Raw genomic sequence first — 19225 nt, forward strand, 5'->3', positions numbered from 1 at the left:
AACAAAATTTTAAAATGAAATTTTTCCCTGCCTGTGTTTGGTATGACACCCCTGTGTTTGGTATGACACCCCTGTGTTTGGTATGACACCCCTGTGTTTGGTATGACACCCCTGTGTTTGGTATGACACCCCTGTGTTTGGTATGACACCCCTGTGTTTGGTATGACACCCCTGTGTTTGGTATGACACCCCTGTGTTTGGTATGACACCCCTGTGTTTGGTATGACACCCCTGTGTCATAACTGTTTAAAGTTCAAAGCTACTACAGTACCTTCGTTTATAATCACTTTTCTTGGATTAGAATGATTTAAACACCTACACTTCCGAAGTTAGGATTTTCAAGGTTCAATTTTAACAAGGGAATTAAAAATATTGTTTCACTAATTGTAATTTAAAAGCTTAAAAACCAAAAAAAAGTATCACTTTCAACTTTGTCTTGTCCTTCTAACATTTGTGCAATCACTTGCACCTACTACTGTAGTACCTTTAAAAAGTGATAATCTAATAGACTTACATGTGTAAATGGTACATTTAAAAAAACTTAAGACACAAAGTGCCAACAACATTAATCCGCTACAACAAATTAACAAGTTAATATGAGTTAGTGGTTAACAAGATAACATGCACTTTGAATTATTAATACAAGTATTTTATTACAATAATTATATTGTTGAAAATTGGCATTAAAAATGTTTTTTAATCAAATTACCGGAATATTTAACATTATCGTTATTACCATGTTGGGTGCATGTTCTAAATAAAACTGTTTAGAGGATAACAACAAGTACCCATCAGATCACTGTCAATTACAAGGGTGTATTTGACACATAGCATAGGAAATGAGCCTCAAACATTTAACAACTTACTTAGATTTAAACAAAATATATTCTGTTGCACAAACTTATAACATATAAATAATAGATAAACATAATAACTAAATTTTAAAGTTGATAAAAAGAAAAAAGGATAATAACAACCAACTTATAATAATAGATAAATATAATAACTAAATTAAGTTATTAAAAAGAATACTTGTTATTGCATTAAATGACATTGTTCACAACTTCCTAAACCTGTACAACAAGTATAAACATCTAAAAATCTAAAAATCTGTGATGGCTGAAGGCGTCATGTTTTTCAAATTAGTGTGACGGATCTTCACATAATTTCATGAATGAACAACTAACATTTTTATCGAAGCCATGAGTGGACAAAGGATGTCGTCGGTCAGAGAATTAAAATCCCAAATCGATTCAGGGCCAAAAAACATTGAAGATTTTGTTGATATAGATTTAAACCATCACCTCATGTCTTAAATTAAAACTTGTTGCACCCATAACGATGTCATACTTGGGGGTCAAATGGTGCGAATGACCCTCCAGCAAACATTAATACAATATATTATTGTGCTCAAATTCAAATAATCTTATATGTTAGCAAGTACCTAAATTTCTGATTTATTTTTTTTTAATCAATTAACAGAGATGAAATGTTCACTAAAAAGTTTTATATTGCCTGTACCTAGTTTCCCCAGTATATTGCCTGTACCTAGTTTCCCCAGTATATTGCCTGTACCTAGTTTCCCCAGTATATTGCCTGTACCTAGTTTCCCCAGTACCGTATATTTCGGTGTACAAGTCGCACTTTTGACACGCAAATTTGACCTCTAAATTAAGGGTGCGTCTTATACACCGAACATAAATGCCTCACCACACATATTGTACTAGGCCTACTACCTAGGCAGGCTAGGCTATCGTCACCTCGTTTGCTACTGCTAGGCTAGGCCTAGCTACAGTAACTAACGTAACGGCAACCTGCTTCTGTCTAGTTTTCAAGGCATTTTAGCATGATGTTATACTAAATATGATGAAAAGATTTGTTCATTATGGCGCTCCGATAAAATTTCATTTGTAAACGTTTACGTACGATCAAAGAACTTATAAACACAAGAATCTCCTGTTCTTCAATTTGCATTCAAAACACAGTATCGGAAGTACGGGGTTAAAAGGTCAAACTGGGCGACGCCATTTCACAGCATGGAGCAGCGCCCCCTCCAAACTAGGAAGTCAATTACTCTACCCCCCCTAGAGTATTAGCAGATCCCCTCTATGATTTTGACTTTCTAATTTGATGCGGGCGCCCTAATCCTCAGTCAATTACTCTATCCCCCCTAGAGCATTAGCAGATCCCCTCTATGATTTTGACTTTCTAATTTGATGCGGGCGCCCTACTCCATGGCTCACAATGGCGCCACCCATAGCTCTATTCTATCCCACAATGCCTTTCGAAATTGTTACGCGCTTCGGACGAACAGGAGATTCTTGTGTTATGAAGTTCTTTGGTACGATTGGAATAGTATTTATTTATACAGTATTTATACGCACGATCGCCGTACCCCCAGCACAAGCCCTTTCTTGGCGGCCACATGGTGTATTTATAGTTATACGCACGACCGCCGTACCCCTAGCCTAGCGCAAGCCCTTCTTGGCGGCCACATGGTGTACGGTATTCGACTAGTATATTCTCCAGTTGATTATAGCATGGACCTAGCGTATACACTTCTCGGATACATAGATACTAATCGAATACGATTGTCCGTGAAAACGTGCGCCCTCTCGAAATGATCGAGCGAGGCTAGCCCACACACGTACGTGTTACACACACGGTCATGCACTCGATGTTGCGGCGAAACTCATGAATAACAAGTTAGAAAGAACTTGTTGAGGCTGGGCGCGGCCGAGCCTAGGTATGAAAAAACCTAAATAAAGGACGCCGTTGTAGATATAACAAATGTATTATTACAATAATATTGATTACAATTTAAAAAAACATTGTTTTGATGAAAAATAAGGTGCGTCCTATACATCGACGATATACAAAATACCGATATTTTACTCTCAGTTAGGGGGTGCGTCTTATACACAGGTGCGACTTATACACCGAAATATACGGTATATTGCCTGTACCTAGTTTCCCCAGCAGTATATTGCCTGTACCTAGTTTCCCCAGCAGTATATTGCGTATATTGCCTGTACCTAGTTTCCCCAGCAGTATATTGCGTATATTGTCTGTACCTAGTTTCCCCAGCAGTATATTGCGTATATTGCCTGTACCTAGTTTCCCCAGCAGTATATTGCGTATATTGCCTGTACCTACTTTCCCCAGCAGTATATTGCGTATATTGCCTGTACCTAGTTTCCCCAGCAGTATATTGCGTATATTGCCTGTACCTAGTTTCCCCAGCAGTATATTGCGTATATTGCCTGTACCTAGTTTCCCCAGCAGTATATTGCGTATATTGCCTGTACCTAGTTTCCCCAGCAGTATATTGCGTATATTGCCTGTACCTAGTTTCCCCAGCAGTATATTGCGTATATTGCCTGTACCAGTTTCCCCAGCAGTATATTGCGTATATTGCCTGTACCTAGTTTCCCCAGCAGTATATTGCGTATATTGCCTGTACCTAGTTTCCCCAACAGTATATTGTGTAAATTGCCTGTACCTAGTTTCCCCAGTATATTGCGTATATTGCCTGTACCTAGTTTCCCCAGCAGTATATTGCCTGTACCTAGTTTCCCCCGCAGTATATTGCGTATATTGCCTGTACCTAGTTTCCCCAGCAGTATATTGCGTATATTGCCTGTACCTAGTTTCCCCAGTATATTGCGTATATTGCCTGTACCTAGTTTCCCCAGCAGTATATTGCGTATATTTCCTGTACCTACTTTCCCCAGCAGTATATTGTGTAAATTGCCTGTACCTAGTTTCCCCAGTAAATTGCCTGTACCTAGTTTCCCCAGCAGTATATTGCGTAAATTAGAAAAATGTTCTATATAATTATAACATAAAACAGTAAAATACAGTGCAATTTTTATTATTCAATTCAATTTATTTTCATAAGATACATCATTGTGAAATAATATTACAGTGTGTTTTTTTTTTTAAATTCGAATGCACTTATGCTGGAGAAACATAAAGCCCAGATGACTTTAAGGCTAGTTCCACCAGAAAAAATAATTCAAAAAGTATATATAATAAATGTTTCAAAAGTAGTCAATAAATAAATAAATGAAAATAAAATATGAATAAATAAATAACAAGAATAAAGAAAAAATAATAAAAAAATTATTAAAAATAGATGTTTAAAATGATGATACAAACCTGCTTGTCAATATAGTTAGCTACTGATTTCAGTAAACTGGCATTTCCAGAGGTTTTCTAGTTCTGTGTTAGTCCAGATATAACATGTCTATGTTTCAACATGTGATTGTTAATATAATATGATACAGCATTTTTGTACCTACTGTAGGTCATGATATTTATTAATATTTATATGACATCTAGTAATTATTGTCTGTCTTTCCTCTCACCACTTTGAAAATTCTAAAATATCAAATTTACTTCTTACCTTGATTTTTTTCATTTTAGAAACCAAATTGACCCACAATTAAAGGTCATTAGTGCGCCTCAAAGTTGTATCATTTTAAATGAATTTTTTTTATTACTGTCAATTAGGTGGTAAATAACATAATTGCTGTTAAAAGCTTGTGTAAATTTGATTCTCAAAAAAAAAATTAATTATGGTTGATTAAATCTAAAGTTTTATTTTGGCTGTTAGGGTTCATTAACTTTGCACCTATTTAACTTTAATCAATTCTGTTTCATTTAAATGTGAAAGAAATTGAAGTACAAAACATGGTGACTTTTAAGTAATAAATCTACCACACCTTTTATAGTTATTGAATACCAAAATAAAAGGTAATTCAAGTTGTATAGCTTTTCTTTTCAAATACCAGTTCATTTCAGGTCACAAACTGATGTATAGTTACAGAAGCAGAATTTAAAACATTTTAATTAATTAACTTTGTGCTCACTGCTGTTAGAATATTATTGATGACATTTGACATTATATCAGCTAATTTTGACTGATGATCATTGACTTTCATTACTCAGCGTATTTACAAAATTGATGAAAATTAATTCTGACTGCTGTTGTATCAGCCTTATCCGATTATTACCGCGGGTCTTTTGTTGTTGACTGGACACTCACCTTTGTCACCTCTGCGGCCAATTAGCCAACACCTCACCTGGCCAGAGCATCCTCAGTCTGGCCCTGATTTGAAAACTTCCTTAGGTTTAACGAACGGCCTCCGCAACAACCCATACCGTATTATCAAGGTTTATTTTCTGGTCAACAATGACTATTTAGATGCTACAGCATGAGTAAGGCGAATTAAACTTGTTGTCATTATAATTGTTAACAGACTTGTGGCTCATCCAAAAGTACCCATTAGTAAGTAAGCCTCACTATATTATGTTTATTCCTCACTTATACTGCAGGAATTCTGATATAAATTCACTACATTATTATTGTTTATTACAGAATATTGCACATTGATTCAATACATACATCACATACAGTAGTTACTTCATTCATATTATATTAATTTAATCATTTGTATTATGCCTAAAGCCCTAAAGCAGAAATATGTAGTAAAATAATTAGATGAAATCTTGTTATTAGCCCACTATGAATGACCCCCGTAGGTTTGGCATATACCTTCAATGTGTATTATGTAAAAATATTTTCAAAATATGCTAAATTCCTCATCAATTGAGGATGTCATGATACTGCAGTAGTAGGTATTTTACTGTTATAAAATTATTAATATTATATGGTGCAATATCTAAACTAGTTAGTAAAAAAGTATATGACCTTGTCCTTATACTGTAAATGTATTAAGTAACTGTATTACAGATAATCATGACGTTACTGCAACAAGTATAGACAAATTGATTAGTTCCTAAATCTCATCAACTACAGGTAAGCAACAACAATAACCAACCTTAGATAAGAATGATGTTATAAAGAACAGGTGAAAAAAAGTATAATTGTCAACATGCCTATCTGTTATATTGACTAGATAAAAAAGATACAAGATCTGTATTGGAATTAGGTTAGTTGGTTAGGCTAAAACCCTTACAAGATAGAAGTTCCAGAAGTCTAGAAACCATGCTGGCAACAAGCCACCCCATACTGCGTGTCAAACCATCGCAGCCGGCTCGTGTTTGCTATCAAGGTGAATTACGAAACCGTTTAATTCCATCCCTAATAGACTACGTAGGAGTCAACTTGGGTTAGTTGAATGTGATTGCCACACAGTACAAGGAAAACAAAAGAGTACATCTCAATTTGTTCTTCAGTTTTCAGCCACACACAATCAACATTCATTCTAAGTTTAAAGTAATAAATACAATATGAATCACAAATATTTCAATTACCTGTAGAAATCAAATTGTATTTTTCTTAGCAATTCATTCATTTTTCACCTTATTATTATTATTTCAAAATATTTCAGTTCAATATACTGTATGCATGAAATAAAAATATTTCAGGAATAATTATTGTTTTTGTTAAAATCTAAATAACTACGTCAGCAAAACTAAGTTTTAATGAAAACAAACACTGAATCTAGCATAAAGATAACAATACAGAAACATAATACAAATATTTATATTTTGCATAAACTTTGGTTTACATCTGTCTTTTCACAGTTGACATATAATTTTAAAAATTGCTTTTTAGCTTGGTAATCACTTTTAAAAGAGTTGATGATTCTGTAACAGTTTGGGGCAGACTATTGACGCTAAGGTACGGGTAACATTGACTTAACACCCCAATCATCCCTTTGAGATTGCAACGGAAATTCAAAAACTGCTAAATGGGCTCAACAGGAAGTTGTTGAGTTGTTCATTATCTGACTTCAAATACCATCAATAAACTAAAATGGTCAAATACAGAAAGAAATTGTAGAGGAGTGAAAAAAGGAAATAGATATTGAATGTAATTATAAAATGGTATGATTTATAGTTTTGTTTTTTTTTCGACATTGATAAGACAATTTTAATCATTATGAATCAAAGAGAGTCATGAAATGTATAATTTGATTGAAGTTAACAGTTTTTATCTTTTATAAGAATTAGGTTTTTAGAATTTCTTTGTATTGTTGTATTATTAACTTTTCTGTAAACAAAATTATACTGAAATTCATAACACATTTTTAATGAATATTTTATCATATTAGTTTAATTTGTTGTTTGATAGAGAATAGGTTGATTTTGTCTTTACTTTCTTTACCCATGTGACCTTCCTAAGTTATAAATGTTTCCATTACGCTTGACAACAGTTTCTAAGTTGTAACCAATTCTCAACACAATCTTTTGGGATCGGAAAAATATGTTTCCTTTGTTTTTCTAATTTCTACTTCCTGTTTTCGTTTCCTTAAAATATTTTTTTACAACATTTAAAATGGAGAACAAACTTCTGTCCAATCGAGATTCGCTGCGTCAAACTTGCTTCGTAATGCTTAATTGTTAGGGACAGTTCCACTTTCCCATGGGTAAGATTTAATTATCTTCCAACAGTAAAGGTGGGTCTGAATATCGTACCTTGACCGAGCATCATGGGATTTCCGTCTCAGTAATTGTGGTGGAAATTTGCCTTGGCAGTTGTCTTGGGCTGTGTGCGTATGTGCGATTATAATCAACTATGACAATGCATTTCTTATATTATGACAGGGCTATTTTTATGTGCTACTTTTATAAGCGCCAATAATTAAACAGTTTTTGTTTTTAGCAGAATATTTTAGTCGCCATACAAATGAATGCTTCAGGCTAAAACACAATTTGTGGTATCTCCGGCAATAATTGAAGAATTAGACAAAATTATCTTGCCAATATGCATTTGGGTTTATGTAAATAAAATTAAGATATTAACACAAATTACTTTTGTGTGTTTTTACTGTTTTATTTTTCATTAACACGAATATTTGGGCAATAACATGTTAGTCACAATAGAATTACTGTTTGCATGCAGTAACCAATTAGAGCAAGCAAACTAATAATATATTCGCAAACTGTTAGTTCCCAGAAACACCAAATACCGTGCCGAACCTACCTGTACACGCTTTTCTGTGGGTTATATCCTGTGTAATATCGCGATAGTATCCCTCCTTGCAATAATGGCAGTAACGTCCCGCTGTGTTGTGCCGACAATTCAGACACACGCCCCCACTCTTACGTCCTGATAGTTTGTAAAGTTCCATGTTGAAACGACATTTCCGGGCATGAAGGTTACAGTTACAAGCTGAAGTTATACATGAAAAAAAATAATAGTTACGAACTATCACATTACAACAAACAACTTTATAAAATAAACTAAAATAAATTAAAAATGGAAATACAGAAATAATAAAATAACATTTTGAAAATGAAATGAAGAAAACAAAAAAAGAATTTAAGAATGTAGTATATAAAAGAAACACAAGATACATTATTACCAGTGTAATAATAAGCACAGGTGAAGCAATGGGACAAATCTGACAAATGTTTTAAAACAAAAACATTTTGAAGAACATGTCAACAAAAAGCTCTACTGCATTGACTGACTGCATTGATGTTTTTTTGGTTTGAATGTGAATGAATTTCAAACACCCGGCACATTTTACAGAAAGGTGGGTTAGGGTTAGGGTTAGGGTGTAAACATTGATGATAATGTACTAAGATCATACCATATGCAATACTTAAGTAAATCTACTGAGATATCTGCTAAATGATGTTGATAAAAATGGGTCAATGATGTTATACAACATTAGTATAACAGCATAGTGTTTTACATGTATCCATTAATATCTTAAATTCTCATCAGCTTAACAGTTCCACAACGAGAGGTCCAGCATCTGGTAAGACGCCATACTATGAGATACATCTTATTTTTTAGAAATGTTAGCAGTAACTCTACTTTAATTACATGTTTTTGTCCTTAAAAACGAAGCATGATTCTTGTTCATCGTCCTCATGGGAACGCATTAATTTTATATTTTTTACCTGTGCAATCCCCTTCATTTCCTTTACAAAGGTGATAATTGTATACTTTCATTTTTGCATTGTCTGCTTCAACCAAAGTCTGCTGCCACAAAAACATTTTAGAAAAGTCATGTCTAATTGAGCGTTTCCTGTACGTCAGATAGTTTATTCAGTAAAGATGCGAAGATACGTTTAGGGAGCATGTTTAATAGTTATTGTATTGCAGTATTAACACATTTTAACTTATGATTGTTACATTATTATAATCTTGCCAGATTACTGCAGACAACTTTTATTTACTGCAGTAAAATTACCTGACATAATTTTTACAACAATGATTGTCTATGGCATTATTATGCATAGAAAATACAGTTAACACTATTCACTTAAAAATTAATATCATAAACCTATATGCATTTGGTCCTCACTCCATTATTGCTACTTATTCCATTTTACAATATCAAATAACAATTGATTGTAACATTTGAAGGTTGTTGCATTAAAATTGTTAAAAAAAATGAAAGTGATGAAATGAATTGATCAATTTTTTCAAGGATATGATTTTGTTAATGTCTGAATTCGTCTAATACAGCTTTTATTACTGATTAAAAGCCATTCAAACACGCTAAAGTAATATTAATAATGTCTTCATTATTTTAATAGTGAGGGTGAAAGGGAGAAGGCCGCAGTAAAATTATGTTAACAATTCAAGATTATAGTTGCCCTTAGTGACGAAAGGGATGTCAAATTAATAAAACATCAAATAATTATCAAAAATCTTAAAGAAAATTAAAGTAAGGTTTGCTAATACAGCATGTAATTCCTAACAATGAAGGCTTTGAGGATGTTTTGGTTGTTATAAGACTCAATGTCAATTATCTCCCTCTGTCATACCTTGGACCTCTCTCTGCCAAGCATAGTGAATTTCTACACCTGTGGGGCAATTTAAGTACAACTTAAAGAGCTCTTAATTAGCTCCACTTAAATATATGGTATCATTATCTTTAAGGTGAGATAGCTATTATAATACAATAGGTATTATAACATTGTCTATTAGTGACTCCTAAAGCAAATCACCTTTGATGAGGTATTAAGATTATTAATTACTAGCTATTAATAAGCCATTACCAAAGCTACCTGTTGATAAGCCAACACAAGGTGTGAAAGATCCACCATCCACAGATGTCTTCTTTCTTACATTTGTTTACCATTGTTTACTTTCTTTCTTGACTAAACTAAAGTAAACTTAGCAATGAATATGATGAGAGCCAGGTGAGGAAACTCATTGTTAAAAGTTTCTTAGCCGATTTCAAGTACCCCTAAAACCTCGCTGTTGTATCAGTCTCAGACAATTGCGCTGTTCCCCTATGCTTATGACTCTTAAGTTTCAAGTAGCTTGCTGGTATGTTTGCCTGGCTTATCTAAAGAGCTTCGTCAAAGATTGAATTGAATGATTGAGTAGTCTTCACATTTTTCAATTTTGGCTTATTAAATGATTATTTCTGTAACTAATATGCGAAAGGATTGATAAATGTTATGGTTAGGGTTAGGGGGTTAGGATTGATAAATGTTACGGACAAAGATGATGGTTTTGAGTTTGCATTCACATTAATAAATTGACTGTTATCAAGTTTTATCAAAGAGAGGTTAGGTTTTTGTTTGTAAGAACAGAAGACATCTTAGGCTCTGTTTACACTATCAAATTTTATGTGAACAAATGTGATGTGCCCATATATGGACATGATGATGTCATATCACTGCCATATTTGGGAATATCACTACCCTTCATCACACAACATTGTGTTTTATAATAACCCATGGTTTTGTTTAAGAACAGTTGCGTACTAATGGATTCGGATGCGCAAAATTCTGGAAGCGTTTAAGTCGCAAAGATAACGGTCAAAATAACATTTGTCCCAGGTGTCTTGCGGTGAGAAAAAGCGCCTTTTTAATTTCTAAAACATTTCTTAGAATCTGTGGTCGGTAATGTGAAATCTAATACATTGGTCAATGACAGGGGTACTACAGTTTACCCCAAGTTACGCTTGTGGAAAAATAGCTGAAAAATAGCTGTCTCATTGTGTGTTGTAAAGTAACTGTTATAATAACTGAAATGCTGCAATACAGTATTAAATTATTATAATACCTATCAACTATTTTTGTCTTTTAATAATACTTTGCCGTTTTGATTACATGACTAATAATTAATGACTAATTAATTACATTATTAATGACATATACATTTTATATTAGAGGATTTAGTGAGATTGAATATCCCATTATTCAGCACATAATAATTGAATGAATTTAGGTTTGTTCGGATATCATTACATTCTTTCTAATTTTAATTTTTGTTTTATTCAATGCAAAAATGCATAAATATGATTGCATACTCAAAGCTATTGTACATCTATTGGCACCCATTTCAAAAAGAGAGACCCATATTAACATTATTTAAATGTTATTGGCAAAGAAACAATTATAAAACAGTTGACTACTTTCCGTTAACAAGTTCAAAGATCTGCAAATCATTGTGATTGTAAGTAATTAAGGACAAATATCAGTTTTGTTTTTTATCTTTTAACACAACATGTGTTCGTCATTTTTTACTTAACTACTTAAAGCAGAGCGTGTGCCCCTAGCGTGTACATCGATGGAAAGCATGATACATACATCATTAACAACATGTCTGTAATTATTATCCACCCTGTTTAAAATATACCTTTTACGAACTACGTACACTCATGAAAGCCATTTTGCCGGTATGAAAAGAGAATTTTTTAAGGATCGTCCATTTTAGTAGAAACAGAAAATATATTGTATATCATAGGAATTTGAAGCAGAAAAAGGTGCATGTTAGCACTAATCCAGAACACTGTTTTAATGCAAGCCAATGAGGAGTATTCCTTGTGGATATAATAAGGATTTCCCTTACTAAGAAACAACAGCATTTAGGTGGGTTGTGTATAATTGGGCTGACATGAAAGTTTAATAGGTTAACAACATATTGTACATATTCCCCAACATCATAAGAATGTTCCTTTATGTTTCCCTACTCCTTCTGATAAGTTTCTATGTTCACAAAGTTTATATTAGACGGTTTGATAGATAATCTTGTGTGAATGAGAGCCTAATAGAATGGTTAAATATGCTGTGTCAACAGCTAACTTTAGCACCCTTTTGTCTTTCTCATTATTAAGTTAGTTTTTTGCATGTTTAGTTATACTATCAAAATAGATATCAGGTATGATTGTGTATTGTTCAATTTGACCTTTTTGGGTCATTGTTCCAAGATTTTGACAGGAGTGATGGTGCAGTTTTCGAGGTTCCCTATTGGGCGTTACTCATCGATTCTGATTCGGGCCATGAGAGTTGGTTAGAACGGTGCCTTGCACATTTCACCTGTATTCTTCAATCGCTTCAATTTAGGTAGTAATGGTGTTAATTAAAAACAAGTCCCATTAGGATGTCACATAATTAAAAGCCTTTAACAATCCAGCATTGTCACAGGTTTGAAGAAGTTCTCAGAAATGTCCTCACATTGAATTGAAAGTAGACTATAAATTGTTTAGTTTATTTTATATTTAGATATTAGCTATGCCTGACCGTCATTTTAAGTATTTTATAATTAATGTTACTACAATGAAATACTGTACCAGTAGTATACAGTATTCTATAAAGTAGGAACCGTATTAAACTAGAAGAGTAAGTTCATACATGCTGGTAGATAAACTTTGAGATACTTTTTTTTTTTCCCAAAAGTTTGAAGCTCAGCTATATAATAGTCATCACAAACTAAGATTGATACAGTATGTTTAATATTATAACCCTTGATGAGACACTGGTTTTCATGACCTAAATTTAAGCACAAAGTTTTACTAAATACAACACATTTCCATAAATTTTTTTAATTAATTTAATTATGCTTTGTACATGACGTTCTTAATCATACAACTTTGTATTGTGAAATTCTTTTACTCTTAGATTTTGACATTATAAATTAATTAACTTGCATTGAAAGAAATTTGAAAATTATCGTGTCAAATTTAAATGATAAAAGTCTTAAAGAGGAAAATATGAATAATTGTAAAGAAAGTAAAATTACAAATATATGAGAAATTTAACAACTTTTCTCTGATAATTTCCTAATGAAATTAAGCTTTTTTATTCAAAAGTAGATTGCAATTCCATATGGACTCTATAAAACATGTGTAAAATATGAGGAGATTTTTTTGTGATTATTTCCTAATAAAATTATTAAATTTATTAAAGTTGTTCGTAATTCCATATGGACATGAGGAAGAATTGTTGATATATAAAGCATTGGTTTCTGAATGACTCAATGGTGATTGTATAGGTTGTGCCGTGTTTCAGTAGTTTCCCAGTTAACATTATTTCCATGCCCCTTTTTTTTATGAGTCAATGTTGCTCATACACGCTTTATGAATTGTTCCCTCGCTATAACATTTCAAATGGACACTAAGCCACGGTGCAGTTAGCTGTCATTTGCCCAGAATATCTGACAGCTAGCCAATAGCAAACTTCAGACATTTTTTCCCACGATTCTACAAAGTAAATTTAGTTTGTAGACAGCAATAGAAAATTCACTTTGAATTGTAGAAATTACTATGTGCCACAAATAGAATAAAGATTGCTCCAAAATTGTCTGTTTCATCTTGGCATATGATTTGTCTGTAACACATCAATGTAGCTTGTTTAATAACAATAGCTTTTAGTAATTTTTATATTATTATAATTATTGATTTATTAAATTATTTATATGTTTATCAATTGTTTAATTTTCTTACTCTGTGAAATTTTAAATTGTTATCAGCAATTTAGTTTTAACTTAAAATTATTATAAATTTGGATCTGAGAGCGCACTGTCTTTTATTGCCCAATTTGAAATAATAAATGAATATGACATTAAAAAAACAAATCAATGTTCAAAAGATTGAACAGTAATTGAGTGATTATTGTATGCAAACCCATTTGTTTGATGTTTTGCCAGCCTAGGAAGCATAAAATGGAATAAATAAAAGTCATAGTTTGATCAAAATTTGAGTTAAAAAATGATTTTGCCGGTCTATGCGGACTATAGGAATTATACAGAGGAAATTAGTTCTTATTTGAAATGTAAATGTTAGTTGTATCATAGAGATATTATAATATCTCTATGGTTGTATTAGAAGTGAAACCAGATTACAAATGTATGGAGTTTGTAATTCCCTACAGAGCTGTACCTGGAACATAGGAATCATGTACATCATGTTGTATTAGGTCAGTTAGGCCTACTGTATGTTATAAGCTTTAAAGACATATGTGCCTAAAGTAAACAATTACAGTAATGACCAATAATTATCATTGTCCAGGCTGTCCTTAGCCATGAAAAACAGCACATTATAACATACATTTTGGAATGTTTATCAGAAGGAAATATGTTTATGTGTTGTCATGTTTATATTCCATCGAGGGTGTGTTTTTATAAGCATGTGTAGACTCGTGTCTAGCTTTCATATTTACATTTTGGTGTGTCGTGATTGATGATATTCTACCGGCGGCTTGAGGTTTGGTGCTATAATGTCTCTTTCAACACATTTGCAAAAATCTAGCATTTGTCATTATTAATTCAGTCAATTTGTTTCAATTTTAAAATAGATATAATGTGAAGTAAGGCTCGTAAATAAATTGCATAGGACACAAATCTCTGTTTTTAATTTATTTTAAAAAGAATGGACAATTGTATACAACTTTTAAATCTCTTTCAAAGACTTAAAATTACAATTTTTTTAAAGTAGAGACTTAATTACACCATCATCTACTTTCCGGCACTCACTCTTAAAGTTGCTATTTTTACTTTCATTTTTATTGCAGGTTTTAAAGCACCCATTTGCCAAATGTATCTGTTATCACACTCTACAAAAATCATATATAATAGGTTAGTTTTGCTTCATTGCACTGAGTGTTTGTTTAAGTTTGCAACTTGTTATTTTTGCTTAGCATTTTTACTTAATAATAGTTGGACCTTATTTGTTTCAAACCCACTTTGGTTCTGATATCACTACAAGCCATATTTTTTCTCTCCCCTTCAAAGGTTGAAGTTGTTATTTTTACTCATTCTCTTTTTATTCATTTGGATAAGAATAAACAACCTTTTATCTTGTTTTTCAATACTTTTATTTTCATTCTTAAGCCTGTACATATCTTAAGTTACCGGTATCAAACCACTACAAGTAGTTGCCGTCATTGTAAACTTTTTATTATTTATTGAAAGCGGCGTTTTATGCCCTTTTATTACTTATGTAACTTGATATTTTTCTCTTCCTAAATAGCCAACGGATAAGTTCCTGTTTAGTACCGAGTTTATAATTTGAAAAGAGACTTTAGCGTTCAAGTAATGAAAGCAACACTTGTTCTAATCGTGCGTTTGTTGACTTTTCTTAAAGTGTGTCATTTGGAATTTGTACGTTTGTACATTTTAACACTTTTTAAGTTCAATGTTTCCTACTAATTTTTTTAGATACAATTTTTCCAGTGACCAGTCTTTAAGCTCTGTCTACACTATCAAATTTTATATAACAAAATAATGTGATTTGTCCATATATGTACATGATGATGTCATATCACTACCATATTTGGCCATATCATTTTGGGCACATCACACTTTTCTGTCAAACTAGTTTGATTAGTGTAGACAGAACTTTAGTAATTCTGTCTGCTTATTATGGAATTTTGAGGACGACTTATTAAATTTGTGAACTTTTTTAAATGTATAGATTAAGACATTTTAAATTGAGTCATGTTAGACCATTGAAACACTTGAAAGCAATCACCTTGTGTTTTAAGTATAATACCTGGCAGCAACACCTGCATGTATTGATTTAAGACTTAAAAACAACACCCTATTGTCAAATGTGTACCCCAACAATACCACCTAATCGAAGAAACATTCCAAATCACAGATGTAACAAAAAGGGTGTGAATTAGCTTGTTAAAAAGACCTTGCTTACCATAACCACTATACACAAGTCTACTGAGAATCATGAACTGTAAGAAAATACAATACTAGAGTAGGACCTCCTTATATCCACTTACCAATGTTGTACCACCTCCATTGTTGTTGTACTCACTATTAATATTAGACATCCAATATTTGAATATTAAAATTTAGTTAAAAAATTATATAAAAGTAGCAAACTGAATTTATCTTCAAGACATTAAAGAAATCAGAAAAAGAATTATGTTTTGCTAATAATACACAGTAATATATGAATTTAGCCCTTTTGTGTGCCTTCAATGAGCCTGTTTTCAACTAGAATTTGGACATTGTGCTACTCTATCAAATATGTGCAGTTTCCTGCCAACTTGTTTGAGGTACAAAAGGGCTCATGAAATCAAGAGAACTAATTTTTTTATTCATTTCGGATTGGTTGCGCCTTTTTTCACATTATCAAAGTAGAAACTGTTGAACTAGTAATTTCGCTGAAGTAAAAACTGAAACTTGAAAGAACTCATCACCGAAGTGGCTTGGACTATGGACATACCTATGCTTTCAATTAGCCACAAACATGTAAAATAGTTATCAGATCAATAGAGATAGTTTCACAGAAAAAAAATGTGTCATGCATTATGTATAATGTCACCATGAGGTCACATTGAAATCTGTCTCATCAATCAATGCCAATTATAACACCTCTTTTGAGGAGAAGATCATACTTTTTAGTATTCACAAAATGTATATTGCTGAATGAAGATTCTAACTTTGTTGACTGCTTGATTGATTGGAGTTGACTGTGTCTCTAACTTCTTAAGATCACAAGCTTATCTTTTCTGTTAATACTTCTAATATGTTTTATTTTAGTTCTATTATTTTCTGTGCTCTCAAGTGCATCGTGTTCAGTGTTATAACAGTTTAAGTTTGATTGATATATATTTTTTGAGATTTGTGAATTCCATTAAAGAATGGTTTTTGGCATTTAAACTGTTCATATTTTTTAATAATTTAATATAAATAAATATGTAATTCACACTACAAAAAGGTGAAAGTTTTAAGGGTGAAATTAACATGTAAAGGTAAAGACAGTTCAATGTGGTTAGCATGGACTATAATTGGACACAGATTATAAAAAGCAATTTGATAGATAGGTTTAAAGGTGGAAATGAGGGCTTATTACTAATGGTTTGATCCTGATTAGTACAAGGTGTTATGTGGGTTTGATTGGGGTGGTATTTGGCTATAGATACATAATAATACTGGGTGTTACATGTTTAATTGGGATGATGAATGTACAGTACTATCAAAATAGATACCATACTGTAGTCATAATAATCACATAATATATCATAATCCAATCATAAAAAGTATGATTCAATATTTTGTAATTGTTATATTGAGTTTAAATAATTGTGGTTTTATATGGGATTATTTGGAGATAATGGGTTCTAGTTAATTGTAATGTAAGGCCATTTAAATATTTACATATTCCATTTTAAATGTTCAGAAACTGTTTTTCACTTTTCACTCTATTCATCATTGAACTGTGAGTAGGCAATTGTTCATCAAATTGACACCTACCAGCCTTTGTTTGCATCCCAGGGGCGGTACAACCCCCAGGAGCAGTACAACCCCTAGGGGCAGTACAACCCCCAGGAGCAGTACAACCCCCAGGGGCGGTACAAACCTTCTCATCCGTTTGATTAGTCCATACTAAATGAACCTAGCACTATGATGGAGCAAGCGTGGAATGAATGAGTTAGCCCTCCATGGACTCAACGAGAGGAAGTTTAGTATTTACTTTAAAACAATGCTTAAGTATATTCGCAAATATATCTAATTGTTACTATTAGTTTAAGCCTTTAATTGATTGACAGACAACTATTAGTTTTTCTTTTGATGTTGTTTTCTTTTGTTTGCTTACCTCTTGTTTAAAAATATTTCTAAGTTTGATCGGCATTTGTCAAGTAGAGGAGCTATATTGTTCGAAAAGAACTAAATGAGATGTCTATAATATTTTGGAAACGTTTAGATTAGGAGTTATTGCAAATGACGGATGTTTGTGAAATCATTCATTTCTGTGGAATCTAATCATGGCGCCAAAAAATCACAATCCAAAAGACATTTGTCTAAACTTTTTTCTGATATAGTTGATAGATAATTCATATTTGTTTGTTTATTGATGTAATTCCCTCCCTACCACTTTTTAGGATTTCTTGATCCTGATATAGTTCGATCTAATAACCTATTTGAACTTTTAAGTGAAAAATTGTTCCCACTGTTGGTGTAAATTAGATTCATATTTCTGATTAGCTCCAATTAACTTGGTTGACTTTTAGAATGGCTGTAACAGTTGCATTGAAACAACACTTTAAACTGTCCAATACAACCTTCACTTGTTTCATGATTTCCGAGACATAAATCAGATTACGAAACGTACTCATTATAGTTGAAAACTGTGTGTTTTTACGCGTTAAAACCTGAATAATATTTATAACATATTACCGTAGTCAGCAATTATTGTTTTTCAAGAAAGAAGGAAAGAAATAATTACACTTATTTTGGCGTTAATACCATAACATAATGGTTACATTTGTCAGTATGTTCTCAAATCTAAAGAATGATATTTCAAGATTTAAACCATATTTTCTGAAGGATATCAAAATAATGTTTGGAATTCCATAGTTTGGAGGTTTTCTAAATCTGGCCAACTAACACACTTTTACAGATGTGAGTTTTAAAGAATTTTAATATCCTTAAATTGATATTTTATCATATAAATTGATATGACTGAATATAATGAAAACAGCATTGATAGGCCTAAAGCTTGTCTACACTATCAAACTGTATGTGACAAAAAAATGTGATGTGCCTATATGGATATGATGATGTCATATCACTACAATATTTGAGTATATCACTACCATATTTGGATACATCATACTTTTTTTGTCAAACTAGTTTGATAGTGTAGGCAGAGCTTTAATAAAGCAAAGGCCTTTGTAAATACACACATTTCAGTGTGATCCTGAATAAACTTATTGTATTATATCAAGTGAACTTTAAAAACTAGACCTCGGGGTTTAATTTGTAACAAGTGGCCTCTATCCTTTGGAATTTTTTCCCCTTAAATATGGCGTTGTTTGTTGCAGATGATTTGGTGCTAATCAACTAAATATCATTTATCAGTCATCTCTAGGGGACTACTTGACGCAACAACCTGGAACAACCTACGATTTATAAATAAATATTCAAGAGCGTTGCTGTATCATATGTAAATATTTGTTATTGAACTTATCAGAAATATGTATGAAAGAATATAGCAGACATGGTGCTCTCAGAACTCTGTTGGGAGTGTAAATGAGG

At 32.3% G+C, this 19225-nt stretch overlaps 1 protein-coding gene across 1 annotated transcript in view; it reads right to left on the reverse strand.

Moving 5' to 3' along the window:
• The window catches only part of LOC140051619 (netrin-1-like), a 49335-nt gene that overhangs the window by 16914 nt on the left and 13196 nt on the right, over positions 1-19225 (reverse strand). The window contains exon 2 of the mRNA XM_072096895.1: positions 7958-8146. Within this exon, the coding sequence (XP_071952996.1) occupies positions 7958-8146 (189 nt within the window). The remainder of the gene's footprint in view (positions 1-7957; positions 8147-19225) is intronic.

This window comes from Antedon mediterranea, chromosome 1 (assembly GCF_964355755.1).
Source record: "Antedon mediterranea chromosome 1, ecAntMedi1.1, whole genome shotgun sequence".
In the NCBI taxonomy this organism is placed as follows: domain Eukaryota; kingdom Metazoa; phylum Echinodermata; class Crinoidea; order Comatulida; family Antedonidae; genus Antedon; species Antedon mediterranea.